Source organism: Cuculus canorus, chromosome 1, assembly GCF_017976375.1.
Source record: "Cuculus canorus isolate bCucCan1 chromosome 1, bCucCan1.pri, whole genome shotgun sequence".
NCBI lineage: Eukaryota > Metazoa > Chordata > Aves > Cuculiformes > Cuculidae > Cuculus > Cuculus canorus.
The window spans coordinates 176100958-176125424 of record NC_071401.1 but is presented as its reverse complement, the minus strand read 5'-3'; the positions used below and the strand labels follow the sequence as shown (position 1 = coordinate 176125424).

Sequence of the window (24467 nt, the reverse complement as noted above, 5' to 3'; positions counted from 1 at the left end):
TCCTGTCAGTTGCCCAGTGTCAGAAAATGGAGATTTTTTTCTTAACTCCTGAAACCATCGCCTGCCTTGAGGCGTAAGATTTGATTACACATTTCATTGTCTTAATTTGCATTGGTATAAAATGTGTTATTAGTCATAAACCAGACCATCTCTTTTCTTTCCTGCAGATTGACTATGCTGCATGAAAAAAAAAGACTTCTTTTATGAATTGTAAATGTATTGCCTTCTATAATATCTTTCTTGAGCATCCTCTTGCACTCATCTTATGTGGCAGAATGACAGTCACACAATTGATTTCCTTTTGCCTATTGTAAAAAGCAACTCAAACTCACGTTTTCCCAAAGCCAGTGGCTCAGTATTAACATCTTTCTTGCATTCCCTTGGCAGATTCTTTTGATTATTGCTTCAGTTATTGGAATCATTGTCTACAGACTCTCAGTTTTCCTGGTGTTTTCTTCAACATTGTCACAGCACATTAGTGGAACAGAAGCCATCCGCAAGTACCTGACTCCGCAGACAGCCACTTCAGTAACTGCTTCGCTCATCAGCTTTGTAGTCATTATGGTTCTCAATGTCATCTATGAAAAAGTGGCAATCCTGATTACTGACTTTGGTATGCTGCCATACCTCAGCTAGATAAAAACTTGGGGTAAAATAGCAAGAAAAATTGCCATTTGTACATATAATAAGAAGTACAATAAGTGAACACCTGTACCATGTATTTCAAAATTTTCCCACCAAATCATACAATGCCATCTAGAAATGGCTCTTTGCCTGAAAACTTCCTGTATAGCCAGCATGAAAGATCAATTGTTTACCATTTTGTGCTTGTGAAACAGACAAAGCAAAGAAAATTACTATTATAACCAAGCTTTATGAAAACAGATCAGTAAGGCATAACACATTCAATTACATTAGCTTTTGTTTATGGGGAGAATAGCTATTTTCTTGTAAATAAATGAAATAAGGTCACTGTTCCAAAGCTAGATACCATTCCCATGTTATTAAATAGATAAACAGTCACAAATATTATTATTTTTTATATGCAGCCCATCAATATTAAAGTAGCTATTTTACTTTAGATGTGAAGTAGTGCAGTGTTTTATTATAGTTTCATTCCGTACTATTTAATGAGTTCAAAGTGTTACATTTGCATCTTTCCTAAATGTGCTAGATTTGGGTGGGTTTTTTCCCCCTGAGTTATCAGAATTTTTGCTTTATTGTCATGGAACAAATTATTTCCTTTTTACAACTCATACAGTTTTAGAATTAGCATAATAGTTACAGTCTACACAGAAATTATGTACAATCTAATTAATAATGTTCGTAATCATACTAAGGAATACAGAGCATACATACACTTTTCCAGCTGAGGCTCTGAAGCAGCTTGTAGCTTACTTGTAGGTTGGCACTTTTCTCAGTTTATTTTTTTAATTGCAGAGCTTCCAAGGACACAGACCGATTATGAAAACAGTCTGACCACAAAGATGTTCTTGTTCCAATTTGTCAACTACTATTCTTCATGCTTCTACATAGCTTTTTTTAAGGGTAAATTTGTAGGTCACCCTGGAAATCCAGTTTATTGGCTAGGAAAGTATCGCATTGAAGAGGTAAGAATGTGTGATAGTGTTTGTTTTAAACAGCAGGAGCCATTAGTCCAGGTATTCTGCTGCAGTGTATAACACAGTTGTATGTGTTCAACCTGAGGGTTCAAAAATGGGCTGCCTCTCAAGCCAATTGCCTCCTTAGTAACCAACAGCATAAATTAATATGACATGAGACGAGTTAGGCTTAGAAATGTATTATGCGTACCCAGACAAGTTTATTTGCCCATAGTCCAACAATCTGTGAATCAGCACCAACTGGAAGGGGAAAACATGAGTAGAAGCATTCCTGTTCTGCTGGTGGCCCTTGCCTGGTGACAGCACAGTACAAACCTGCATGACTTCACCTGGCATTTCACTCTTTCACTAGTGTCCTGTCAACCTACCATGTATAATCATATGTGGTCTGGAATTGGCTTTTGCATACAGGACTGAAAGGGTTTGCCTAAATAGTCTTCTTGCATTGCTTTAAGAAATATTATCATAATGAAAACAGGAATGCATTATTTTAAATGTTTCATTCATCCCTGAGAAGTTACCAACTTCAATAATTTTTCATGTCTTTCTCAACCTTCAGTGTGATCCGGGCGGATGTCTCCTTGAACTCACAACTCAGCTCGCCATCATAGTAGGAGGTAAAGCAATCTGGAACAACATTCAAGAAGTGCTTCTTCCGTAAGTTCAAATGATTCAGCAATCTGTTCTTTCATACTGGGAAGATACTGTTTATGCTCGATGCATTCAGATATTTGGTCACTAAGTTTCATAGGTGCATATTGTATTCTAAAAGAATAAGACTAGTCTCTTGAGGCCTTTTTAGGCAGTTTGGATATTTTTGGTCTGGTAGCTCTGAGCTTCTGCCTCTGTCATTCTGACTAATTTTAGTTCTAATCAAAAATGCTTCCTTTCTCTGCAAATCAGTGCTTCAGGTTGGATACTTAAAAGTGAGGCAACAGAAGCCCTGAAAATATTAAACTAAATACAGTTGCTTAATATTGAGTGGCATGATTTGTTGTTGTACATGGGGATTTTAAAAATCATGCATAAGTAAATACTATAATTTAAATAATTTAGTTTTGCAGTCATATTTTACATTCATAGTAATGTAAATACGGTCTCTTTCAGTGGGGCAGATCTCTGGAAGGTCATGTTTTAATGGAAACAGTAGGCAAAATGCTAATCATGAATGCCCTTCATTTAATTTAGGTTAAGACATTGTCCAGGACTCTGTTCCTTCTTCCAGGACTTGTTCTTTATTTTATGCTAATCAGTGGCTGTTATGTTGCTTGGAGTAGGAAACTCCTGATTTGCTCCTGCCCTCCTGAGTACAATAAGTACTAGCCCGTAGCATTGTCATTGTGTTTGTTCTGGCTGTGGTTCTTCCAAGCCTAGGAATTGTGCTCCTTCACTGCACAGTGAACCCACTATAAAGTGTGTTGTAAATACTGTGTAGAGTTGAGGCTGGGATGTACTGCTGAGATATAATTCCTCTAGACCTCAGTATTCCATACATGCTGCTGGCTACAGATGGACCTATAGACCCATCCTTCTTTTCAGCATCTTTTTTTACCTGGGGAAGGCTCTCTAGACTGAGTATGCCTGAGAGGTCAGTTCTAGCCATAGACAATTAACTCCCCCTTCTGTGCAGAGGAAATATACTCATTTGATCAGAATTTTGAATTCGCTTCCCAGGATTACAAGTAACATTTAGGTGCTGAAATTCTGAGTATCTAGTTCTTAATTGCTCTCTCATTCTGCATCTTTGCATTGTAAAAAGAACCGTTTTGGTTTTTCTTCTGTTCATAGACATTCAACCCCATTATCCTTTTTTTTCAATATGGTTCCTTGACTGCTGAAAAGGCTACAGCCAATTCATAATTTTTCTTAAATTCTCATACAAGCCTTTCAGATGAGAAGATCATCCCCCACCTCAATCGCTGGGAAGATTAAGGAGCAGCTAATCCTGGAAACCATTTCCAGGCACATGAAGGACGAGAAAGTCATTAGAAGTAGTCAGCATGCATTCACCAGGGGGAAGTCATAGTTGATCAACCTGCTAACCTACTATATGAGGAAATCACTGGCTTAGTAGATGAGAGGAGAGCAGTGGATATTGTCTACTTGGATTTCAGCAAGACTGTTGACACTGTCTTCCATAAATAAATTGTAGAGAAGCTGTTGAAATATGCACTGCATGAGCAGACAGAGAGATAGACTGAAAGCTTGCTGGGTGGCCAGGCTTAGAAGACAGCGATCAGAGGCACGAAGTCGAGCTGAAGGCTGGTCACTAGCGGTGTACCCCAGGGGTCAGTACTGAGTCCTGTCCTGTTTGCTGTCTTCATTAATGATCTAGTTGAGGGGACACAGAGTGCACCCTCAGCAAGTTTGCTGACAACACCGGACTCATAAATCACAGGGTTGTACTAGCACCCAGGGGGACTTTGACAGGCTGGAGAAATGGGCTGACAAGAATCCATGAAATTCAACAAGAGGAAGTGCGAAGTCCTGCACCAGGGGAAGAACAACCCCGTGCACCAGTACGTGCTGGGGACCACCCATCTGGAAAGCAGCTTGGTAGAAAAGAGACTCGGGATCCTGGTGGACACCCAAGTTCAATGCAAACCAGCAATGTGACCCTGCTTTAAAGAAGGCTAAGTGGTATCCACGGCTGCATTAGGACGACTGTTGCTAGCAGGTTAAGGGAAGTGATCCTTCCCCTCTAGTCAGCACTGGGGAGGCCATACCTGGAGTGCTGTGCTCAGTTCTGGTCCACCTGGTATAAGAGAAACACGGACATATTGAAGAAAGTCCAGCAAAGGGCCACAGGAGTGATTAAGGGACTGGAGTACCTCACATATGAGGAGAGCCTGGGACAGTTCAACCTGGAGATGAGAAGGCTCGGGGGGGGGTGGGATTCATCAATATGTACAAGTACCTGAAGGGTGAGAGTAAGGAAGGGGAAGGCAGACTAATCTCCATGACTAATGCCCAGTGACAGGAACAGAGGCAATGGACACAAACTGAAACACGGGAGGTTCCCTCTGAACATAAGAAAATTCCTTTTTACTGTGAGGGACACTTAAGCACTGGCACAGGGTGCCCAGGGAGGGTATGAGGTCTCCATCCTTGGAGATATTGAAAAGCCATCTGGACACAGTCCTGGGCAGCCAGCTCTAGGAGGCCTTGTGTGTGCAAGGACAGGTTGGACCAAATGACCTCTGAAGATCCCTTCCAACCTCAAACATTCTGTGAATTCTGTGATCAGAAGGAATTCATCTGTCTAACCGGAGGCTTCCATTTAACTTATTTTCTTGTTACCTTGAATTTTATGTGGGCACTCATCTGTACAATATAAGTATAAATCACTATGATTCTGATACATTGACCTTTAAAACTGTTATTTATGGTTATAAATAACTGGTTTGAAGATAAGGCAACAGAAGACTATACTCATGTTTGAAGCGAGTTTTCAATAATTCAAGAATAATTAAATCCACTGTTCAAAGCTTTAGCAGCACAGATGTTTTTTTTTTTCCTTTTACTGAACTTTTGAGGTTGTTTTACCAATGTTAGTGGTCTTTTTCTCTCCGGCTGATAGTTGGGTTAAGAATCTAATCGGAAGACACTGTGCAGCTGCAAGATCAGAAAAAGTTGTTCCACGCTGGGAACAGGACTACCACCTGCAGCCCATTGGAAAACTTGGACTGTTTTATGAGTATCTTGAAATGGGTAAGTGGCAGTTTAGTTCAGATTCTCTATCCCTGCTGGATACAAACATGCTCTAAAGAAATCTTCATACAAGCAGTGCTTAATAAGTTTATAGACAGAAGAGATATGGATGTTTTCCAAGACAGGTTTTGATGAGCCATTATAGATGGTTTTGCAAGCATTTGTTAAGCAGCTATGCCACAATCCAGCTTATAACTAGGAAACAACACATGATTGTACAAAGAGGAGAACTACTGCTTCTTTGCCCCATTACTGCTGCTCCATGTGGGAGGCGATGAAGCAGCTGTAAGAAGCGCAAGGGAGATTAAAAGTGATTTTAAGGCCTTGGGATGGCCACTGAGGGAATCAGGGGCCCAGGTGGTTTTTTTCTTCCCTCCTCCCAATAACAAGTGGTGACATAGAACAGCTCAGACGGGTCCAGTCTATTAATACATGGCTCCGTGGCTGGTGTCACAACAATAACTTTGGATTTCCTGATAACAGGATGGCCTACATGGCACCGGGGTTACAGGCTTCAGATGGGAGCCACCTTTCTCAGAGAGGGGAAGGATCTTTGCCCAGGAGGTTGTGGGGCTTGTAGATAGGGCTTTAAACTAGATACGAAGGGGGAGGGGGCTAACACTGAGCTAGCCCTTAACAAGAGGTGGAAGGACAGGTGTCAGGTGTTAGGAAGGAGACTTCTCCAAAAGACTTTATAGGTAATAGAAGGTCCGCTGGGAAGGTGATGCATCCGGCAGCCCACCTGAAGTGCCTTTACACTAACGCACCAAACTTGGGTAGCAAGCAGGAGGAGCTGGAAGCTGCTGTGCTACTTGAAAGTTATGATCTGGTTGCCATCATGGAAATGTGGTGGGATGAGTGCCATGACTGGAATGTGGCTATCGATGGCTACAGGCTGTTCAGGACAGACAGACCAGGAACGAGGGGTGGAGGCGTTGCCCTGCATCCCAGGAAATGGATAGAATGTGAAGAGCTGTCGTTGAAGTCTAGCCACGAACAGGTTGAAAGCTTGTAAGTAAAAATTAAAGATGGAAGAACCAATGAGAACCTTGTGGTTAATGTATACTAGAGGCCACCCGATCAAGGAGAGACAACTGATGAAGCCTTCTTCCTCCAGCTACAGGAGGCTTCGCGCTCGCAAGCTCTCATCCTTCTTGGGGGTTTCAACCACCCAGATGTATGCTGGAGAAGTAGCACGGCAAGCTGTAGGCAATCCAGGAGACTCCTGGAGTGCATGGAGGATAATTTCTTAGTCCAGCTGGTAGTGACCCACAACCAAGGAGAAGCAATACTGGGCCTTATGGTCACCAATGCAAGCGAACTCATCAGTGACATTAGGATTGGTGGCAGCCTGGGCTGCAGTGATCATGCACTGGTGGAGTTCAAAGTCCACAGGGGTGTGGGACAGGTGAGGAGTATAGTTGGGACACTAAATTTCAGGAAAGCAGACTTCCAGCTCTTCAAGGAGTTGCTTGGTAGGGCCCCCTGGGACATGGTCCTCCGAGACAAGGGAGTGGAACAGAGCTGGAATATATTTAAGGAAGCTTTCTACAGGGCGCAAGAGCTCTCAGTCCCTGTATGTAGAAAATCAGGCAGGAAAGATAAGAGACCGGCATGGCTGAGTCGAGACCTGCTGGTTAAACTGAAAAAGAAGGAACTGCACAGGCAGTGCAAGCAGGGACAGGGAACCTGGGGCGTGTATAGAGACGCTGCCCGCTTGTGTAGGGATGAAGTCAGGAAGGCCAAGGTGCAGCTGGAGCTGAACTTGGCAAGGGAAGTAAAGACCAACAAGAAGGGCTTTTAGAAGTACATCAATCAAAAGAGAAAGATCAAAGAGAACCTACCCCCACTGATGACTGGAAATGGGGATCATGTATCAACAGATGAGGAGAAGGATGAGGTACTTAACAACTTTTTTGCCTCAGTCTTCACCAATAAGTGCTCTCCTCACCCCTCCTGGGTCATGGGATGACAAGATGGTGACCAGGGGTGGTAAACCCCCTCCCATGGTAGAGGAGGATCAGGTTTGTGAACACCTGAGGAACCTGAACATATGCAAGTCCATGGGACCTGATGAGATGCATCCTAGCGTCCTGAGGGAATTAGCAGATGTGGTTGCCAAGCCACTCTCCATGATATTTGAAAAGTGATAGCAGTCAGGAGAAGTCCCTGGTGACTGGAAGAAGGGTAACATTGTGGCCATTTTTTAAAAGGGTAGAAAAGACGACCCTGAGAGATACAGACCTGTCAGCCTCACCGGTGTGGCTGGGAAGATCATGGAACATAACATCCTAGAAGCTATGCTAAAGCACGTGGAGGACAGGGAGGTGATTAATGGCAGCCAGCATAGCTTCACCAGGGGCAAGTCCTGTCTAACCAACTTGGAGGCTTTCTATGATGGGGTAACCACAGCAGTGGACACGGGTAAACTGACAGATGTGGATCTAGCTAGACTTCTGTAAAGCCTTTGACACAGTCCCCCACAACATCCTTCTCTCTAAATTGATGAAATATGGATTTGATGGGTGGATGGTAAGGTGGATAAGAAGCTGATTGGATGGTTGTATTCAGAAAGTAGTGGTCAATGGCTTGAAGTCCAGATGGAAATCCATGACAAGTGGTGTCCCTCAGGGGTCCGTACTGGATCTGGTGCTGTTCAATATCTTTATCAATGATATTGACAGTGAGATTGAGTGAACCCTCAGCAAGTTTGCAGATGACACCAAGCCGAATTATGTAGTTGCCACACTGGAAGGAGGGGATGTCATCCACAGGGACCTGGACAGACTGGAGAAGTGGGCCTGTGAGAACCTCATGAGGCTCAACAAGGCCAAGTGTAAGGTCCTGCACTGGGTGGGGGCAATCCCCGTTTTCAGTACATGACAGGGATGACATGCTTGAGAGCAGCCCTGCAGAGAAGGACTTGGGGGTGCTGGTCGATGAGAAGCTTAACATGAGCCAGCCAGTAATGTACGCTCGCAGCCCAGAAGGCCAACCGTATCCTGGGCTGCATCAAAAGAAGCATGGCCAGCAGGTCAAGGGAAGTGATTCTGCCCCTCTATTCCTCTCTTGTGAGACCTCATCTGGAGTATTGTGTCCAGTTCTGGAATCCTCAATGTAAGAAGGATATGGAGCTGTTGGAATGGGTCCAGAGAAGGGCTACAAAGATGATTGGAGGGCTGGAGCACCTTCCCTATGAGGACAGGCTGAGAGAGTTTGGCTTGTTCAGCCTGGAGAAGAGAAGGCTCCAAGGAGATCTTATAGCAACCTGCCAGTACCTGAAGGGGGCCTACAGGAAAGCTGGAGAGGGGCTATTCATAAAGGCTTGTGGGGATAGGACCAGGGGGAATGAGTACAAACTGGAGAGGGGCAGATTTAGACTAGACATTAGGAAGAATTTCTTCATTATGAGAGTGGTGAGACACTGGCATTGGTTGCGCAGGGAGGTTGTGGATGCCCTGTTCCTGGAGGTGTTCAAGGCCAGGTTGGATGGGGCCTTGGGCAGCCTGCTTTAGGGAGATGTCCCTGTCCATGGCAGAGGGGTTGGAACTGGATGATCTTTAAGGTCCCTTCCAACCCAAACTATTCTGTGATTCTATGATTCTGAGAAATGCATCTAGGAGGCAGATCACTGCCATGTTCTGGTGTTGTACAGCAAAGCTTTGTGTCAGACCACTCTGCTGGGGTTCTGCAGTCGCCAGTACCAGTCTCTTGGGAGCTGACTGACCTCGAGTGTTGTCACCATCCATTCTGTCACAGCATTGCCAATATGCTTATGGCAGCACCCAGACACCAACAACATGATGGTTAGTTCAGGCTTGCCAGCACAGCACTGAGACAGATAGTCACTGGATTTCCAAGTCTTCATGATGAATGTTTGAATACCTTGAGAAGTTCCCCTTCATGTGCTCTGAGTTGTAACATTTCCCTGTCCCTCCACCTAGCAATTATTTTGAGTGCTGTTGTGTTCCTATCTTCTCGTAAGATTTGCTAAGAACTCAGGCACTCTTTCTTGTCTCTCTCTGCCACAGCTGGAGTACATAATGTATATGTGCTTTTATATGATTATCTCCAGTAAGTGAAAGCCTCATCAATGTATGTAACCTCTCCCTTTGACAGTGATACAATTTGGCTTTGTGACTCTTTTTGTGGCATCGTTTCCCCTGGCTCCTCTTCTGGCTCTTATTAACAATATGTTGGAGATCCGGTTGGATGCATGGAAGCTGACGACCCAGTTTAGGCGCATGGTTCCACAGAAGGCACAAGACATCGGCGCCTGGCAGCCCATCTTGCAAGGCATAGCCATTCTGGCAGTGGTCACCAATGTAAGTACTGGGCCAACAACTGCAAAAGGTAGAATGCCTTCACTGCAGGCGTTACATCCAAATGTGTGAATGCCGTATGTGGCAATGTAGCGCTTAAATGGTTGTAAAATAATTTTGAATGCCTTAAAACTTCAGCTCCTATGAAATAGGCTCTCCGTTATTTTCCAGATATTTTGGAAACAGAATAGGGCTGCTTTCTAAAATATTATACCTAAAGAAAAGAAATTTTTTTTAGAGTTGCTAGAGTCTCCAGAAAAATCTGTTACACAACAAGACTGTAGTTCGTCTTTCCTAAAGTTATAGCACAACCTGCAGAGATCTTTTCGGACATCTACAGCTAAATGCATGAATTCTGAAAAAATTAGGTTGCAGTTTAGCTAAGTTATAATTTGTTATTGTTTCTAACTGTTACAATTCTTCTGGTATGTGTTGGCTCGTGTTGGGACTGTATTCATGTCCCACTCTAGATTCTGCAGGAAAATGACCCAGCAATAGTTTTAGGTGTCTATCACTACCTATCTACAACCCAGCTGAGGCTAATCAGAGCTTTGCAACCTTTTTCTCCCTATGGGTTCTACTCCTTAAAGTATTGCTGAAAAGTGGAGTCCTCAATGTGCAGAATTATACTGACAGCTTGGTTTTATCTCTGTCCACCTTTACAGGCGCTCAGTCCAAATGTTCATGTGACTGTTAAGTGCAGTCATGTTTCTTTTAGAGTCACCCTTTCTGGAGGACTCACACATTAAATACAGTTAACGTCCATGTGAATTTAGTGCATTTTCCAGTGACATCGGTGGGGTTATTAGCATGCGAGGAGCGCAGCACCTGAGACTGCCATGTTCAAAAGGCCCTGCTGCAGGTGTCATAAGGACCACAAAGAGATCAGTATTGCTTGCTAATGAAGTGTGGATTATAAAGCCATATACTAGATCAAACGCTAGAAGCTGTTTTCTTCCTTTAGTTAATGTTTTTTTCTTGTTTGACATCTAGGATAGGCCATCAATCTTTCCTTTGCCATCCCTTCCTTGATTTTTCCTTAGTACACAGAAACTGTTTCTTCTCTTCTGTGTGACTGGTTACAGTTGATTAGACTTGGGTATTCCATCATCTTCTCCTTCGTGCATTACCTTTGGGAACACCAAAGTAGTTTGCAAGCAACTTTTGCACAAAACGATTAGTTTTGCAACTTGCTACTCAGGCACTGGACTTGCCGTTGCATGATACCGAAGCATCTGTTGTTGATTTGAAGACTGATTTTAATTAGCTATGGTATAAATGGAAAACTGTGTGCAGTAACGCTTGGGAAGCAGAGAATGTGCTGTTTGTTTGTAGTTCTCCAATGCAGTACTCTGAAATGCAGCCCATAGTTCAGGAGGAAAAAAGTTTTTCCTTTGAGAGTATGCCACGGGATTAGCTTTCATATTTCTGTCCTTGCAGCTCTCTGGAGCACATCTGGAGATCATTCCAAAAAAGGGAGGAGAGTGGGACAGGGTTCGGATTTAGGATGATGAGAGACCTGGGGCCGTTCAAAAAAAAATCAGTAAGAACAAAAGAAAAGTTGTGTAAATATCGTATTCCAGCATCTTTATAAATGATACACCGAAGCAGCATCAAACTCATTTGATCCAAAGAGAGTTTTTTTTGCCTTACTGTTCAGTTGCTATTAGGTCGTTTATGATCTCAGTGGATGAGCTAATGAACAGAAAGAAATTATATTTAACTAAAACTTTCTGTGCTTGTACTTCAGTTAAAAACAGAGTAATATAGGTGGGAGGTCTTCTCCTTGCAACTGCAAGACACAGTAGTATATATTGCTTGTCAGCCAAATCCACCTACTCTGTGTGTAAATATAAACAACACATAATTTTTGCTTCATCGCACACTGGCATGTAATTCTTAAAACTACTTTTTAAAAGTGCGTGCCAACTACATTTCATTTAAGGCAGAATATAGTACAAAAATAGAAGTCGTATCCTTAAAAATTTTAAACCGGTTTATTTTAGCCTTAGGATGCCTCCCTGTACTTTCTCTCAGCTGAACTCAATTGTAACAATATTCTGAAGAACCAAATATAAATTTTGGACCACAGTCTCAGTCTTAAGTCTTTTTTTTGCGCTTTTGTCTTAACCAGAGTTTAGCTTCTCAGGTACTTCAAAGTAAGCCAACTCAAAAGGTAAGACATTAGGACAGTGTTCAACATTTGGCAGTGGTGGTACTTGAGGAGGATTGGGTCTTGCACCCTCTTCAGTTCCTTGCCCTTTCCCTTCCCTATCTTTTCCCTTTGTTTCTGTCTCTTGTGTTGTGCTGGTGCCAGCACTTTGACAAACACATGATGAACCAGACTAGGGAGTGGATCTGGCTGAGATTCCCTCCCAGATCAGTGCCATAATCTTATCTGCTGCACAGCTACATGATTGTACGAGTGACTGCTAGGAACAGAGGTAGGAGGGACAGTGATTGTTTTAGCCAGCACTACCACCAAAGTGTTGTTTGAGGAACTGTAGAAAAGGTGTTTGCATTTTTTTCCACCCATTCTCCTCTCTCCCCTTCCATTTTTTCACAACTGTTCCAAATACCTCCTCAGGTTGGAGCTCTCTTGCTGGGAATGCTGCATGACGGTGGAGAATTTTTGACCTATCTCATGAAAATTAGGAAATACAGCATGATTTGCAGGCTGGCATGAAGGGGAATAAAATACAGATATTAACCAGCTCTTATGCTCCCATTGCTGTTTAACTTTGCCCCTTCCTCTGTCCCACACCTGTACTACAGCTTTTTTCTGTCCCTTTTATGTATCTCTGCCTACACCTCTCTCTCTTTCTGATTCCATTAGATCCTTACTTCACACCTTTCTCCTCCCTGTCTCTGCCCTGGTTTTTTCCATCCATGTTGTCAAGTGTTTTTTCCCCTGTTGTGGGACAAAAGACTTCTCTTTGAGCCCTGGAGTCCAGCTAGTCACTCCTTCCTAGGTGCTGGCCACCAGAGACACTCATCATGAGTTAGCCAGGCGGCCTCTTGCTAGGCACTCAGATGCAAATCTTGCCAGTGAAGTCTTCCTCCCAAGTAAATCTTCTGAATTTGCAGCAGCAGAGGAGGAGAGGAGATTAGATTAAACTTAGTTAAACTGTCCTCCAGAACAGAGAGGTTCATGAGTTCATGGGTTTAGAAAAGACTTCCCACAACAAACCCACGGATCCAATTTCCTACTACATTTGTGACAAGCAGACTGAGTAGGACGATCTTGAGAGCAAGACAAAGCCAAATGGTCCTGTTATGTGTAAAGCAGCACTATGCAGCTGCTACAAAAAAAGCCTATCTTTGCACCAAGAGCAGTTTCCATGTGTACTGACACCAAAACTTATGAGGCAGCAACTGCCAAGATGAATTTGAGCTGGCCAGCACCTCGAAAAGAGTGGGATGTTTCTAGGGTCAGAGATGGATCAGATATATATATGATTTATTTAATTCTTTTAGTCAAACCTCAGCATTCCTGGTGAAATATAATTTTCTGTTATCGAAGGATTTTTCTGTTGTTTCCTTGAACTTCATCAGGCAGGATTTTTTTAAGTGTCTCATAAGTACATCTGATAGCAAGCACATTTGCTGAAGGTTACCTTAGAGTACTTTAAGGTAAGTTTGGCTGCTGACCTCCACTGCATGCTCATGAGGAAAAAAAGTGTATTATAGTATAACTTTTTTAAGGCATCCAGCAGAGCTGGTGTAATTTAAAAACTGTACAGAGTGCACATTCCAGAAAGAGATTGTTTTATCCCATGAGTGACTACGTGCTCATTTACAGAGTGAACTACTGACTGGAAAAGCACATAGTTTCTATTTTTAGCTCATACTGTAACTTTTGAGATACTAACTATATGGCAAAACCATACATATTAAGGCTTATTTCTTAAACGCTGCTCTGGGGTTTTTTTTGTCTTCTTTTTCTGAAATGCAGGCTATGATAATTGCTTTTACATCTGACATGATTCCTCGTCTGGTTTATTACTGGTCCTTTTCAGTCCCTCCTTATGGGAATCACAGCAGTTACACTATGAAAGGGTATATAAACAGTACGCTTTCTGTCTTCAATGTGTCGGACTTCAAGAATGCAAGCAAGCCATTTTCCCCTTGGTTTGGGAAGCAAACAACATGCAGGCAAGTGTCAAATTACCATTCTTTTCCAATGAGAAGAAGAAATATTTTTTAATATCTAAATAATCTAATTCAGTTAACAATATCTAGTAAGTAATGTTAAAACACAGTAAAAGCCAGCATATTTTGAATGACACAACTGAGTAGAAGTATTCACCTGGAATTTTGTGGTATTCAGAAAATTCTTACTTTGTATTGGTTTTTTTTTTTTTAATAGCTGATAGTCTTAAAAAAAAAAAAGCTATTTACATTCTTATAAGTTGTTCTTAATACAGCGCCAAATAAAGAAGGACATTTTAGCGAAATATAGCTTATACTCCAGATAATGAAGTTTACCCATTACTGCAGTTACATGCAGCTTACTGTTCCTGGATGCGTGAAGCAAGGACACGTTTTGCTCCATCCTCTGGCCACAGTGCCTTACTGCAGAGATGCCCGAGACTAGTTCCTGACTTCCCTACATTGCTTTCAGATACCGGGATCTCCGCTACCCTCCTGGTCACCCACACCAATATGAGCATAACATATACTACTGGCATGTCGTTGCAGCCAAGCTGGCTTTCATCATTGTCATGGAGGTGAGTGTATGGAGCTTTGAGCATTACTTGTTTAAACTTCTCTCCTTGCAGAAAATCCTTCAAAGACATTCTGTCCAGGCACAGCCATCAGAGCTGGTGATGTGTGCTAGCATGGGGCAGAGCTTGGGAGATGCAAATGAAGTGCAACTCCTTTAGAAAAAGAAGTCTCTGAAGTCACAACATCAGGGAAGGATTGCCTCACATTTGCAGTTTCTTTTCGCAAGAACTATAAAATTATTTTTAGTATAGAAATGGCAGTTACACCAAAAATATTTTTATCTATACTTAGGGGAAGTTTGTGCACAACCTCATGAATTCATATACATAATACACATGTACTAGCAGAGCAAAGTGTATAAAGACAGTTACTGCAAGAAGTGTCTCTCTAGATGAGTATCAAAAAACAATTGCTCCTTACTCTGCAGCCATGGTTTGGGCTGAGGAAAGATGGGAGTCAGTCCAAGATGAAGGGAGAAGAATATTAGGTGTACTTAGGGCCTGATCCAGGGACTACCAAGGTCATCAGAAACATGCAACTGGTTAGATCGGAGTTCCTGTAGCAGGGAAAAATCCATTGCCCCAGAGTAATTCAAACAAACCTAAAACAGTTTTAAAAGAAACTGTGACCAATATTTCTATGCAGAGGGGAAGCACTGGGTACCAGGGTTCTCCCAAAGCAGACAGAGAAGTCCTCGTTGAAATCAAGATTAGAAAGTGAGACATTCTTGTTTATCAGGCAGTTATTCTATTCATTAGTCATGTCTGCTTTTTAAAATACTGTTCCACCTTGGTAGATACTGGTACAGAATCAGCTTAGAGTCATAAGAGATAATGTGACATTTCATTTATAATAATAATGATATCCTGCTCAGCCTGACTGACATCTTTTCATTTTCACCTTCCCCAGCATGTCATATACTTTGTGAAGTTTATTATTTCATACTTAATTCCGGATGTATCACAAAAGACCAAGAGCAAGATCAAACGAGAGAAGTACCTAACACAGAAACTGTTGCATGAGAACGATCTCAAAGTTGTGAAAAAAGCCATGGCGAAAATAGCCGATAAAATTATCAAAGGAGTAGACAGCACTTTGCGATCTAAAGCTGAATAAGTACTTTATTATATGGAATAACATATTTAGCCAACTGTTGCCTGTCCAGGTATTGCCAATAACTAACCAAATACTTTGGATTAATTGCCTTTACTAAGTATTGCTTTTTTGCAACTGCTACCTGCTCATTTACCTAATTCCCTTGGACGATTCAACCACTGTGACTCAGATAAGAGTTATCAATTTTTTAAATAGCGTTAGTAGGACATTTTTTTTTAACATGTGAAGATAAAAAATATTTATCGTCTTAAAATGATGCAGGTTAATTCTAAAACACATGAAGTGTTTTCCACTTTATTTAGGCATCAGCTATGAGATCTCTCGTTTGACTTGAATAAAACTTTAAGAGCAAGAATGATTTGTTGTTAGAATACCATCATGTCTTCAAAGGAGTTTTGATTACTTGCTAATGCAAACCCCAACAAAATGAAGAAGAAAAGCCAAAATATGAAGAAAGGAGAAGAAAAATACAATTGAAAATCATGTTGTTAAGCCATTGGAATTGACATACTAAGCACTGTTGTGTGCTACACTGAATTAGCTATGCATACTGAGACTTAAATGGATAACAAGAAATTTCAATTAATCATGGACTTGGATCACAAGAAGCAGCAGGACTGTAAGCCCATCCTGTTCATCAATCTCTGTGTAAACAGAGAATTGCCTTTGAAATCAATGCATACAAACTAACTTTACAGCACTCTGGATGAGGAGAAAACTCAGGCATTTTATCTTTCCCAACATCAATGTACTTTCATTGGTTCACTTGCCCATTCTGCTCTGAATGACCATAGCCTGGAAGGTCTCCAACCTGCAATAGTAATGAGCGTTAAAAGTCTTTTCACGTACTAAATCAATATTTGTGGAGAGCTGTCTTTTGCATTTCTCCCACAGCTGAGGCACGGTGCTCTTCCCTGATAGATTTTGACATAGGAAGATTGCGCAGCTGGACCTGTTGTGATACGGCATTGCATGATAAAGTGAATTCTGACAGGACCATGGATCTGTTGGAATTGGAGATGGAATAACCATTAAACGTGCCTTAATCATGCTATGAAGCTTTAAATAAACAGGAAAGATGTTAGAGGTATGGATGCATGGGCAAGAACCATCGGTTATCTTCAAATTAGGCTACGTATCTGCTGGGCTATTTTGGCTGTACTTGCAAATGGTAACTTAGAGAATAACAGATTAAACGTGTATGTAGAACTCCACTTTGTGTCTGCAGCAGTGATATTCCATATTATTAGCTTGCTTTTGCTTTTAACAGTTCTGGTGGACTGGTTTCTACAAATTATGAAAACCAATATCTTGTTAACAAAAGCCAAAGCATGCCTGTCCTCTGTAAACCAGGTAATTACTGTTGCATTTGTAATTTTGTACTCTTCTTAAATATAATAGGTACATAATAGGTGCGCAGAATATTTAGGCAGATTATTCATATAGCTTTTACTTATTAAGGATTTCATTTGCAGAAGCTAAATAGCATTTACAGGATGTATGTTATCCAAGTAATAATTATCTGTGTGAACTTCCAGTTACTGACTCCTGTGTACCTCAAGCCTATCCTTTGAGATGGTAGTATTAAAAACAGAATAGGTAGCACATGAGGGGCATTGTTTCAGCAGTAATGATACCCAAGCTTTCACTCAGCAAGACTTTGCATGATTGCATGGAAGAGCATGAGAGGAAAGCTTGGTTCAAAAATCAAGGAAAGGTGAAAGAAAGAAACTCACGTGTTCCAGAGAACCACTTGCATTTCTGACACGGAAGGACTGAAGTTTACTTAGTATAATGCCCAGAAAACTTTGCACAGATATCACCTGAAGACAAAAAAAAATCTCAGGACAGAAAAACAAGATAAACCATAATGGTAAATGAGTCAGCCAGTGCAGCGATGAAACCAGTGCTTGTTTGCACAGGGAATTCTACTCTGCTATTTGTTTTGTTTTCATCAGAAATATGACAACTCTTTAATTTACCGGGAAGCAAATATAAATTGGACAGGTCAACAAACACTCAGGAGTTTCTAAACAGGACAAAATTTCTTATCAAAATGTACCCCTGAATACTGATTTGATATTTTCCCCCAGATGACAGGGTGTCTGGGGTTGGAAAGGACCTCTGGAGGGCATCCTGTCCAACCTCCCTGCTCAAGCCTAGAGCAGGCTGCCCAGGCCCATGTCCAGATGACTTTTGAGTATCTCCAAGGATGGAAACCCCCACAACCACCCTGGGCAACCTGTGCCAGTGCTTGGTCACCCTCACAGTGAAAAAGGGTTTCTTGATGTTTAGAGGGAACCTCCTGTGTTTCAGTTCAAGCTCTTTGCCTCTGGTCCTGTCCCTGCATACCATACAAAACTTCTGTTTAAAAAAAAAACTGTTACATTTAACAATTTTAGTGAAGTACTCAGGATTTCCTTGTGCAAAAGTAATTTGGTTAGAAAGGCTGGTCAGCTCCTTGCAGATTTGGAGCTTTTGGCTTTAGCTTTGAGCTGGCTCTTCCACCTCTGCAGCTGTGTTCAGCTGGAATGCCATTTCCATAACCCCATCAGTGACAACGGTGCCAATGTGCTTTAAACACCCTTTCAGGTGGGGTAGCGGAGGGCTGGGGCAGTCAAGGAAGCATCCTGTGATAAAGAAAAAAAAAGTCCAGCAAAAACCTGACCATTTCAGGTAATTATTTGGGCTTAAGGAAGCATTCCTCTTTGACAGCTAAAGAGACTAGGAAACAAAGGAATTAAGTGCCTTGCCTGAGGTCACACTGTGAGCTATGGCAGAGCTTAAGGGTGATTTTCAAGAGTGTTTGGTCTTATGTTCCTTGTTGGGTTCCTGTGGCCTATTTTTACATCAGTTGGCAGCATTCCCTAAGGGGGGAGAGTTGGCCCTTAGTGTCATGGAGGGTTTATATTCCTGCCTTTAAAATAACGATTTTAAAAAATGTGCTACATCAGCAAAGTGTGTGTATCTATGACTTGGGCTCCTCCCATCATAAAACCATAATCAGCTTTGGGTGTGTTTCTACATTACCATTTTTGTTCAGATCAAGAGTGTTCTCTTGAAACTAGTCTTCCACTTGTCCCTGCTTTTCGGATGGTGCTTCCCATCACTGACTGGTCTCAGGGCACACGGACTGGATTCCTCTTGCTTTAAAGCAAACCAGAAAACAGGTTTTAGATATACATTTAATAGTCTCTGACAGGCACTTAGTCCAGAGAGCTAAAACCAGAGCTAGGCTGAAGAGCACAGTGAGTCCTGCACGGATATCAGCTAGTCAACATCAGCTTTTTTGCTCCAGTGATTTATTTCTCAAGTGCCATGCTTCTTGCTAATGTAGCTGTAACATTACATTTCAGAAGACATTATGTCAGGAATTCAGTTCAGTTTGCCATATGCACAGTGTTATTCACATCACGGTTCTGAGTGAGAGGGAAGAGGAAAACAAACAGAATGCCTAATAGTTGGATCTCTGTGCAACTTCTGTAGCCTCTACCTCCAGCTGCTGAAATGTGCTCTGCTTGTACACAGGGAGCTCCATGAAGGCATCAGAACAAAATGCTGAGGTGGGGAGTGGGGCCAGTTACCAGTACAGGGGTATTTGTAACTTTTTGGATTTTTAGCCTAGGTCACTTAAAGTAATATTTAAAGATCCGCTTGAAGGGAAAATTAACATTTGTTTTAAACTACGAATCAATTTTACTCTTTTTTACACTTTTTATGTAGGCCAAACTCCTGCTTTCTACAGATTTGTTGAATGGACCAGTTACCATTTCATTGCCTTAACAAGCACCACAAATTACAGACCATTGCCACTGTTTTAGACTCTGTGTATGTTGATAAAATTCAGAATGTAAGAATATATTTTTTGTATTTTTTCTAAGAATGTTTGCTATTAGTTTCTGAATATTAAGATTTCTTTATATTTATTGTCATTAAATAAAGTGTATTTTAAAATAACGCATCTGATGTTGATTAGCATTGTTTGTTCGCCCATTAGCAATACTGATGCTGCCAAATGCCACATTTAAATTCTTACCGTGTCATGCCTGTCTAATTTGCATATTCCCCGTCTTTTTCAGTCTTTTCCATTAAAATGTTACTAGTACTGAAATTTATCTCCTAGTTTTTCTGCATCCTCTAGATGGAAGTCATTCCTTTCAACACCAAGTCGATGACAAGGACCATTATGTTCTCATACAAATAAACAGTTCAGGTCTTTATACCCTTTCACTCCTGTCATGATAAACCCTGTGTTATGTTGAAGAGTCATTATTTATTTCTGCATCTGGATTGAGTCTGTGATGCTCACCCCTTCAGGCAGTCCAGTCTCTCTCTGCCATCCAGCCATCAGCTCTCCTGCTTATGCTCGGACTCTTCCTCTCTACTTAGAGGAAATCTTTTTCTAAGTCTTAAAGAAGAGGAAGGTTAGAGAATAATTTTTAAGAGAGACCTTATTTGCATTAAGGTGTGTTGTTTGCATTTCCCTTAGGGATCCTGAAGATCTGCTTTCAGTAGCTTTATGATATTTCGGAAGCAGAGGTGCTACCCCTTACAGCCTGTTTTCTGCTGACTAAGGGCTATGTGTCACACAGATGCCGTCACCCACGCAGCGCTTGCGTTGATTTGGCCTTGTCAGAACAAGAACATAAGAAACTTCATGATTATGCATAACAGTTGTTCTCCTATCAGCAGGAGGGTGTAGTATCATCCTAGGCCGAATCAATATGAAGATGGTGTGTTTTTAAATTGCCTGATAGATTAAAAACCCTTCACATAACAGGCTTTAGGATTTTTCAACTTAATACACGAATATTTAAAGTAGCGTATTAGTTCTGATAGTGTCTCCTTAGCTTTAATTCTTTCTGTCACAGAGTGGATAAATTGTACTTATTTTGGATAGCCAGTATGTGCCAAATTAAAGCAAGTTGTGCTCTGTCTTACCTGGTACACTTCACCTCACTGCACACCACCTGCACATCACCAGAGATGTCAGCAAAGGTATTAGCCATTCACACCAAGTCTATATTTTTCTCTCTCGTAAGCCCACTTGTCATTTCCAAGGTGAACTGCTTAATGGATGAGGGAAAGGCTGTGGATGTAGTCTTCTTGGACTTCAGTAAAGCCTTTGACACTGTTTCTCACAGGATTCCACTTGAGAAACTGGCTGCCACTGGTCTGGACAGGTGCACCCTCTGCTGGGTTAAAAATTGGCTCGATGGCCAAGCCCAAAGAGTTGTGGTAAATGGAACTAAATCCATTTGGAGGTCAACCCCAATTGATGATCCCCCAGGGCTCAGTGCTGGGTCCAGTTCTATTCAATATCTTTATTAATGACCTGGATGAGGGATTGAATGTACCCTTCGTAAGTTCACGGATGACACTAAGCTGGGAGGAAGTGTTGATCTGCTTGAAAGTAGGGAGGCTCTACAAAGGGATCTGAACTGGACTACTGGGCTGAGACCAACGGGTTGAGTTTTAATAAGGCCAAGTGCAGACACAACAGTTCCCTGCGGTGCTATGGGCTTGGGGAAGAGTGGCTAGAAAGCTGCCTGGAGAAGGACCTAGAGGTGCTGCTTGACAGCTGACTGAACATAAGCCAGCAGTGTGCCTAGGTGGCCAAGAAGGCCAATAGCATCTTGGCTTGTATCAGGAACAGTGTGGCCAGCAGGACTAGGGAGGTTATCCTGCCCCTGTACTCAGCACTGGTGAGACCACACCTGAAATACTGTGTCCATTTTTGAGTCCCTCACTACAAGAAAGACATTGATGTCCTGGAGCGTGTCCAGAGAAGAGTGATGAAGCTGGTGAAGGGGCTGGAAAATAAGTGTTATGAGGAGCAGCTTAGGGAACTGGGGTTGTTTAGCCTTGAGAAGAGGCTGAGGGGAGACCTTATCACTGCCTGCAACTGCCTGAAAGGAGGCTATAGAGAGATGGGTGTTGGTCTCTTCTCCCAAGTGACAGGTGATAGGATGAGAGGGAACAGTCTCAAGCTGCACCACGAGAGGTTTAGATTGGACATTAGGAAAAATTTCTTCACCGAAAAGGTTATCGGGCACTGGCACAGGCTGCCCAGGGAGGTGGTTGAGACACCATCCCTTTGGGATGTTTAAAACACGGGTAGATTTAGTGCTTAGGGATAGGATTTAGTAGTGGACAGGCACAGTTGGAATTGATGATCTCAAAGGTCTTTTCCAACCTAATGATTCTATGATTCCAGTCTACTAAATAAGGCTGTGTTTCCTATACAGGGGAGTACCTCTGGGGGATGCAAGTTTTATTTTTATTTCATTTATATAGATCTCAACCATGGATCAGTAACAGGTACACAAAACTCTGAAAAGATATAGATGTAGTTAATCATAAATAACCTCCACATGGCTTGGGGCAATACTTTTCTCAGAAGAAATTAATGTATCTAAATAGCGTGGTAATAGTAACAAATTCTCTCCGGGAAAGTTGAAGAAGGCAGTTTTATTTACAAGCTGGAAATGCATCAAAAGAAGAGCATTTTAAAGTTGCTTTTTATAACTTTTATTGCATTCTCTGGTACAAATATTCTGTAAAAGCAATGCTAAAATCACTGGGATTAAAGTTACAGTTTATCAGTTAGCAATGATGCAAAGAAATTGAATCACTTCTTTTGCTTTTAGAACAGTCTCGCCAATACTCTGTTTATTCCAGGCACAAGGTTATTGTCACAAGGTATGGGAGTGCACATGTGAATACATATCCTCTATCCCCTTTCAAGCACACAGGCACACATGTACACGCTGCTGGGTGTTCTGTCAACTATGAAGAATGTTAACTCCTGGTCTGCCTCACACCGCAAGATGCTCTTTTCCAGTAAAAATAAAACAAAAAATTCTTCCATCCAATTGTATCAAGATATATTATCTTCTATAGATACGTAGGCTATGGTAATTTCATAAATGCTGAAGAGAAAGAAAAAGAAGAAAAAGTACACGACACAGACCACAGAGAATCCCACTGCTTTCCATAGTGCAATGAGCACAGGTCAGGACACCAAACAGGCACCTCTAGCATAGGAAAAGAGAGTTTATAGGGGAATTCTTACATTGTGCAACAACGAGGGAAATTACAGCCAGCTCTGATAGCAGTAACACAATACTGGGTATTTTATTTTTTCAGATATTCAGGTAGTATCCATGTAAGCCTCACATAGTTTGTCTGCTTCTAAGTGCACATCACACAAGTGACTTAATAAAACTGTGTTGGAAGCGGCTACCCGTGGCTATCGCCTTGCCTTCCCACTCTCTGGTATCCTGTTTGGCTCCCAGCAACAAGTCTCCTGTTACAGCCTTATTGTGCTCATTCATGCAGGCATTTTCCAAACCTGTCTGGCTGCTCAGAGCAAGCAGAGTTACGTGGAAACCTCTGCGTTAGGGGTGATGCAGGATTCGCTTGTTGGAGCTCCCAAGTCAGTGGATATAGTCATCACCGCTCACAAGTCAGTGGACAGTGAACACCCCCCAAGCCTGGCATCCAGCCCTCTGCCAAGGGTTGGTGGCACACATGGTTTGTCACATCCCTGGGTTTTACGGAGCTGTGAGCAGCCAGGCTACCAAGAGATGAGCCAGGAGTCAAGGTTACTTGTCCCACGAAGCTATTTTGGTGGCCATGCCAGCAGACACAGGCAGGGCCTCTGCATCCCCCCAGCCACCCCGGGGCTGCTTCATGCCAACCCCTCTGTGCAGCGGTGCTGCGCTGGGCTGGCGTGGGCCGCTGGGCTGACACAGGCAGCTGTGGTGGCACCAGCAGCCGGAGCAAAGGTCACATGGAGGGCCAAGTGGGGGACAGGGCAGTGGGGATGCAGCCCAGCAGCCCTCCAACAGGGACCACTGCAGCCGGGGCTCAACCCTGCAGCACAAGAAACCTACCAAAATGGAGCCACATGTGCCCTTCATCCCATGATTATCTTAATGCCTTAAAAAACGGGAGACTTCCCTGCCTGCCTGAGCTCCTGATCCAGCTGCCTGGGCTGGGCTGTGCCTTTAAGAGTCCCCCACACAGCTGCAAACAGGTAGGGCTGGTCTTGGCACTTGCTCTGGGTCCTCTGAATGTCCCTATTCAGGGGGAGCTATTATACCTTGAGCTCAAGCTTCACCTGAAGCCAAGGGAATTTTTCAAGTTCAGACGTGCCCTCTGGGTGCTCATAACTTTAACTACACAGAAGATTATACAGACGGCTAAAAAACTGGCAAAAACGACCCCTTAACCGTTGTCTTAAATGCCGAACTGCAAAGAATATGGCATTGTTCTTTCCAAGATTGCACAAAAGCCACCTGGTCTCTGCAAACCCCAGGATGACATGGGGGTTTTTTTGAGGGCAGCTGTGCAGCAGCCTGGGGCAGAGGTGACACCAGACAGGGGGATTTGCAGCAGGTTTCGGCCGAGGGCAGAGGTCATGGGGAAAAGAGGACAGCAGCTCCATCCCCGGGTTCCAGCACTGAAAGCAAGGCCGAAGCCAGAGCTGAAAAATTATTGCCATATCTGTTGTTAATTAGTAACTACTTAGTTCCATCTGGGAAAGGCAAAACCAGATCTCCTGTTCACAGAGTTCAGTACTTTCGGATTAGCAACAGGTTGGAGACCTCTCCCAGTGCAGAGCAGCTTTCTTTTAGAGACATGCTAAAGTAGCTTTTTGTTTTCTTTTAAAAAGCCGTACAAGATACACACATTGCATATTATATCACTGTTTTCACAAACTACAAATAAAAGAAAAAGGCTCCACTCTTCATATGCACTCTTCATAACTTAAAGCTTTAACCGGGAATCATAAATATAAAAAATAAGCTGAACTGATTTTCTTTTCTTGTCAGCCCGCTCCCATACTTTTTCCCCAGTGACCTATAAAGGGAAGAAAACGCCACCATCCCCCAAGAGGAACCGTTAACAAATCCTTTCTTATCTTGCAGCTAAAGTCAATGACATCTTATTGACAGGCAGC

At 42.4% G+C, this 24467-nt stretch overlaps 1 protein-coding gene across 2 annotated transcripts in view; it reads left to right on the top strand.

Annotated features, from left to right (window-relative positions):
• ANO6 (anoctamin 6) overlaps positions 1–19478 on the top strand; it is an 81437-nt gene extending 61959 nt beyond the window's left edge. The window contains exons 13-20 of one of the 2 annotated variants that reach the window (XR_008452976.1): positions 388–613; positions 1441–1610; positions 2182–2279; positions 5203–5333; positions 9453–9658; positions 13611–13810; positions 14156–14385; positions 15293–15333. Coding sequence is in view for 1 of the 2 variants with exons in the window: in XM_054083899.1 (XP_053939874.1) it covers positions 388–613; positions 1441–1610; positions 2182–2279; positions 5203–5333; positions 9453–9658; positions 13611–13810; positions 14280–14385; positions 15293–15499 (1344 nt within the window). In the remaining variant the exon portion in view is untranslated. Of the gene's footprint in view, positions 1–387; positions 614–1440; positions 1611–2181; positions 2280–5202; positions 5334–9452; positions 9659–13610; positions 13811–14155; positions 14386–15292 lie in introns of both variants that reach the window. The other variant, XM_054083899.1, reaches the window with a different exon arrangement.
• Positions 19479–24467: the final 4989 nt, after the last annotated feature.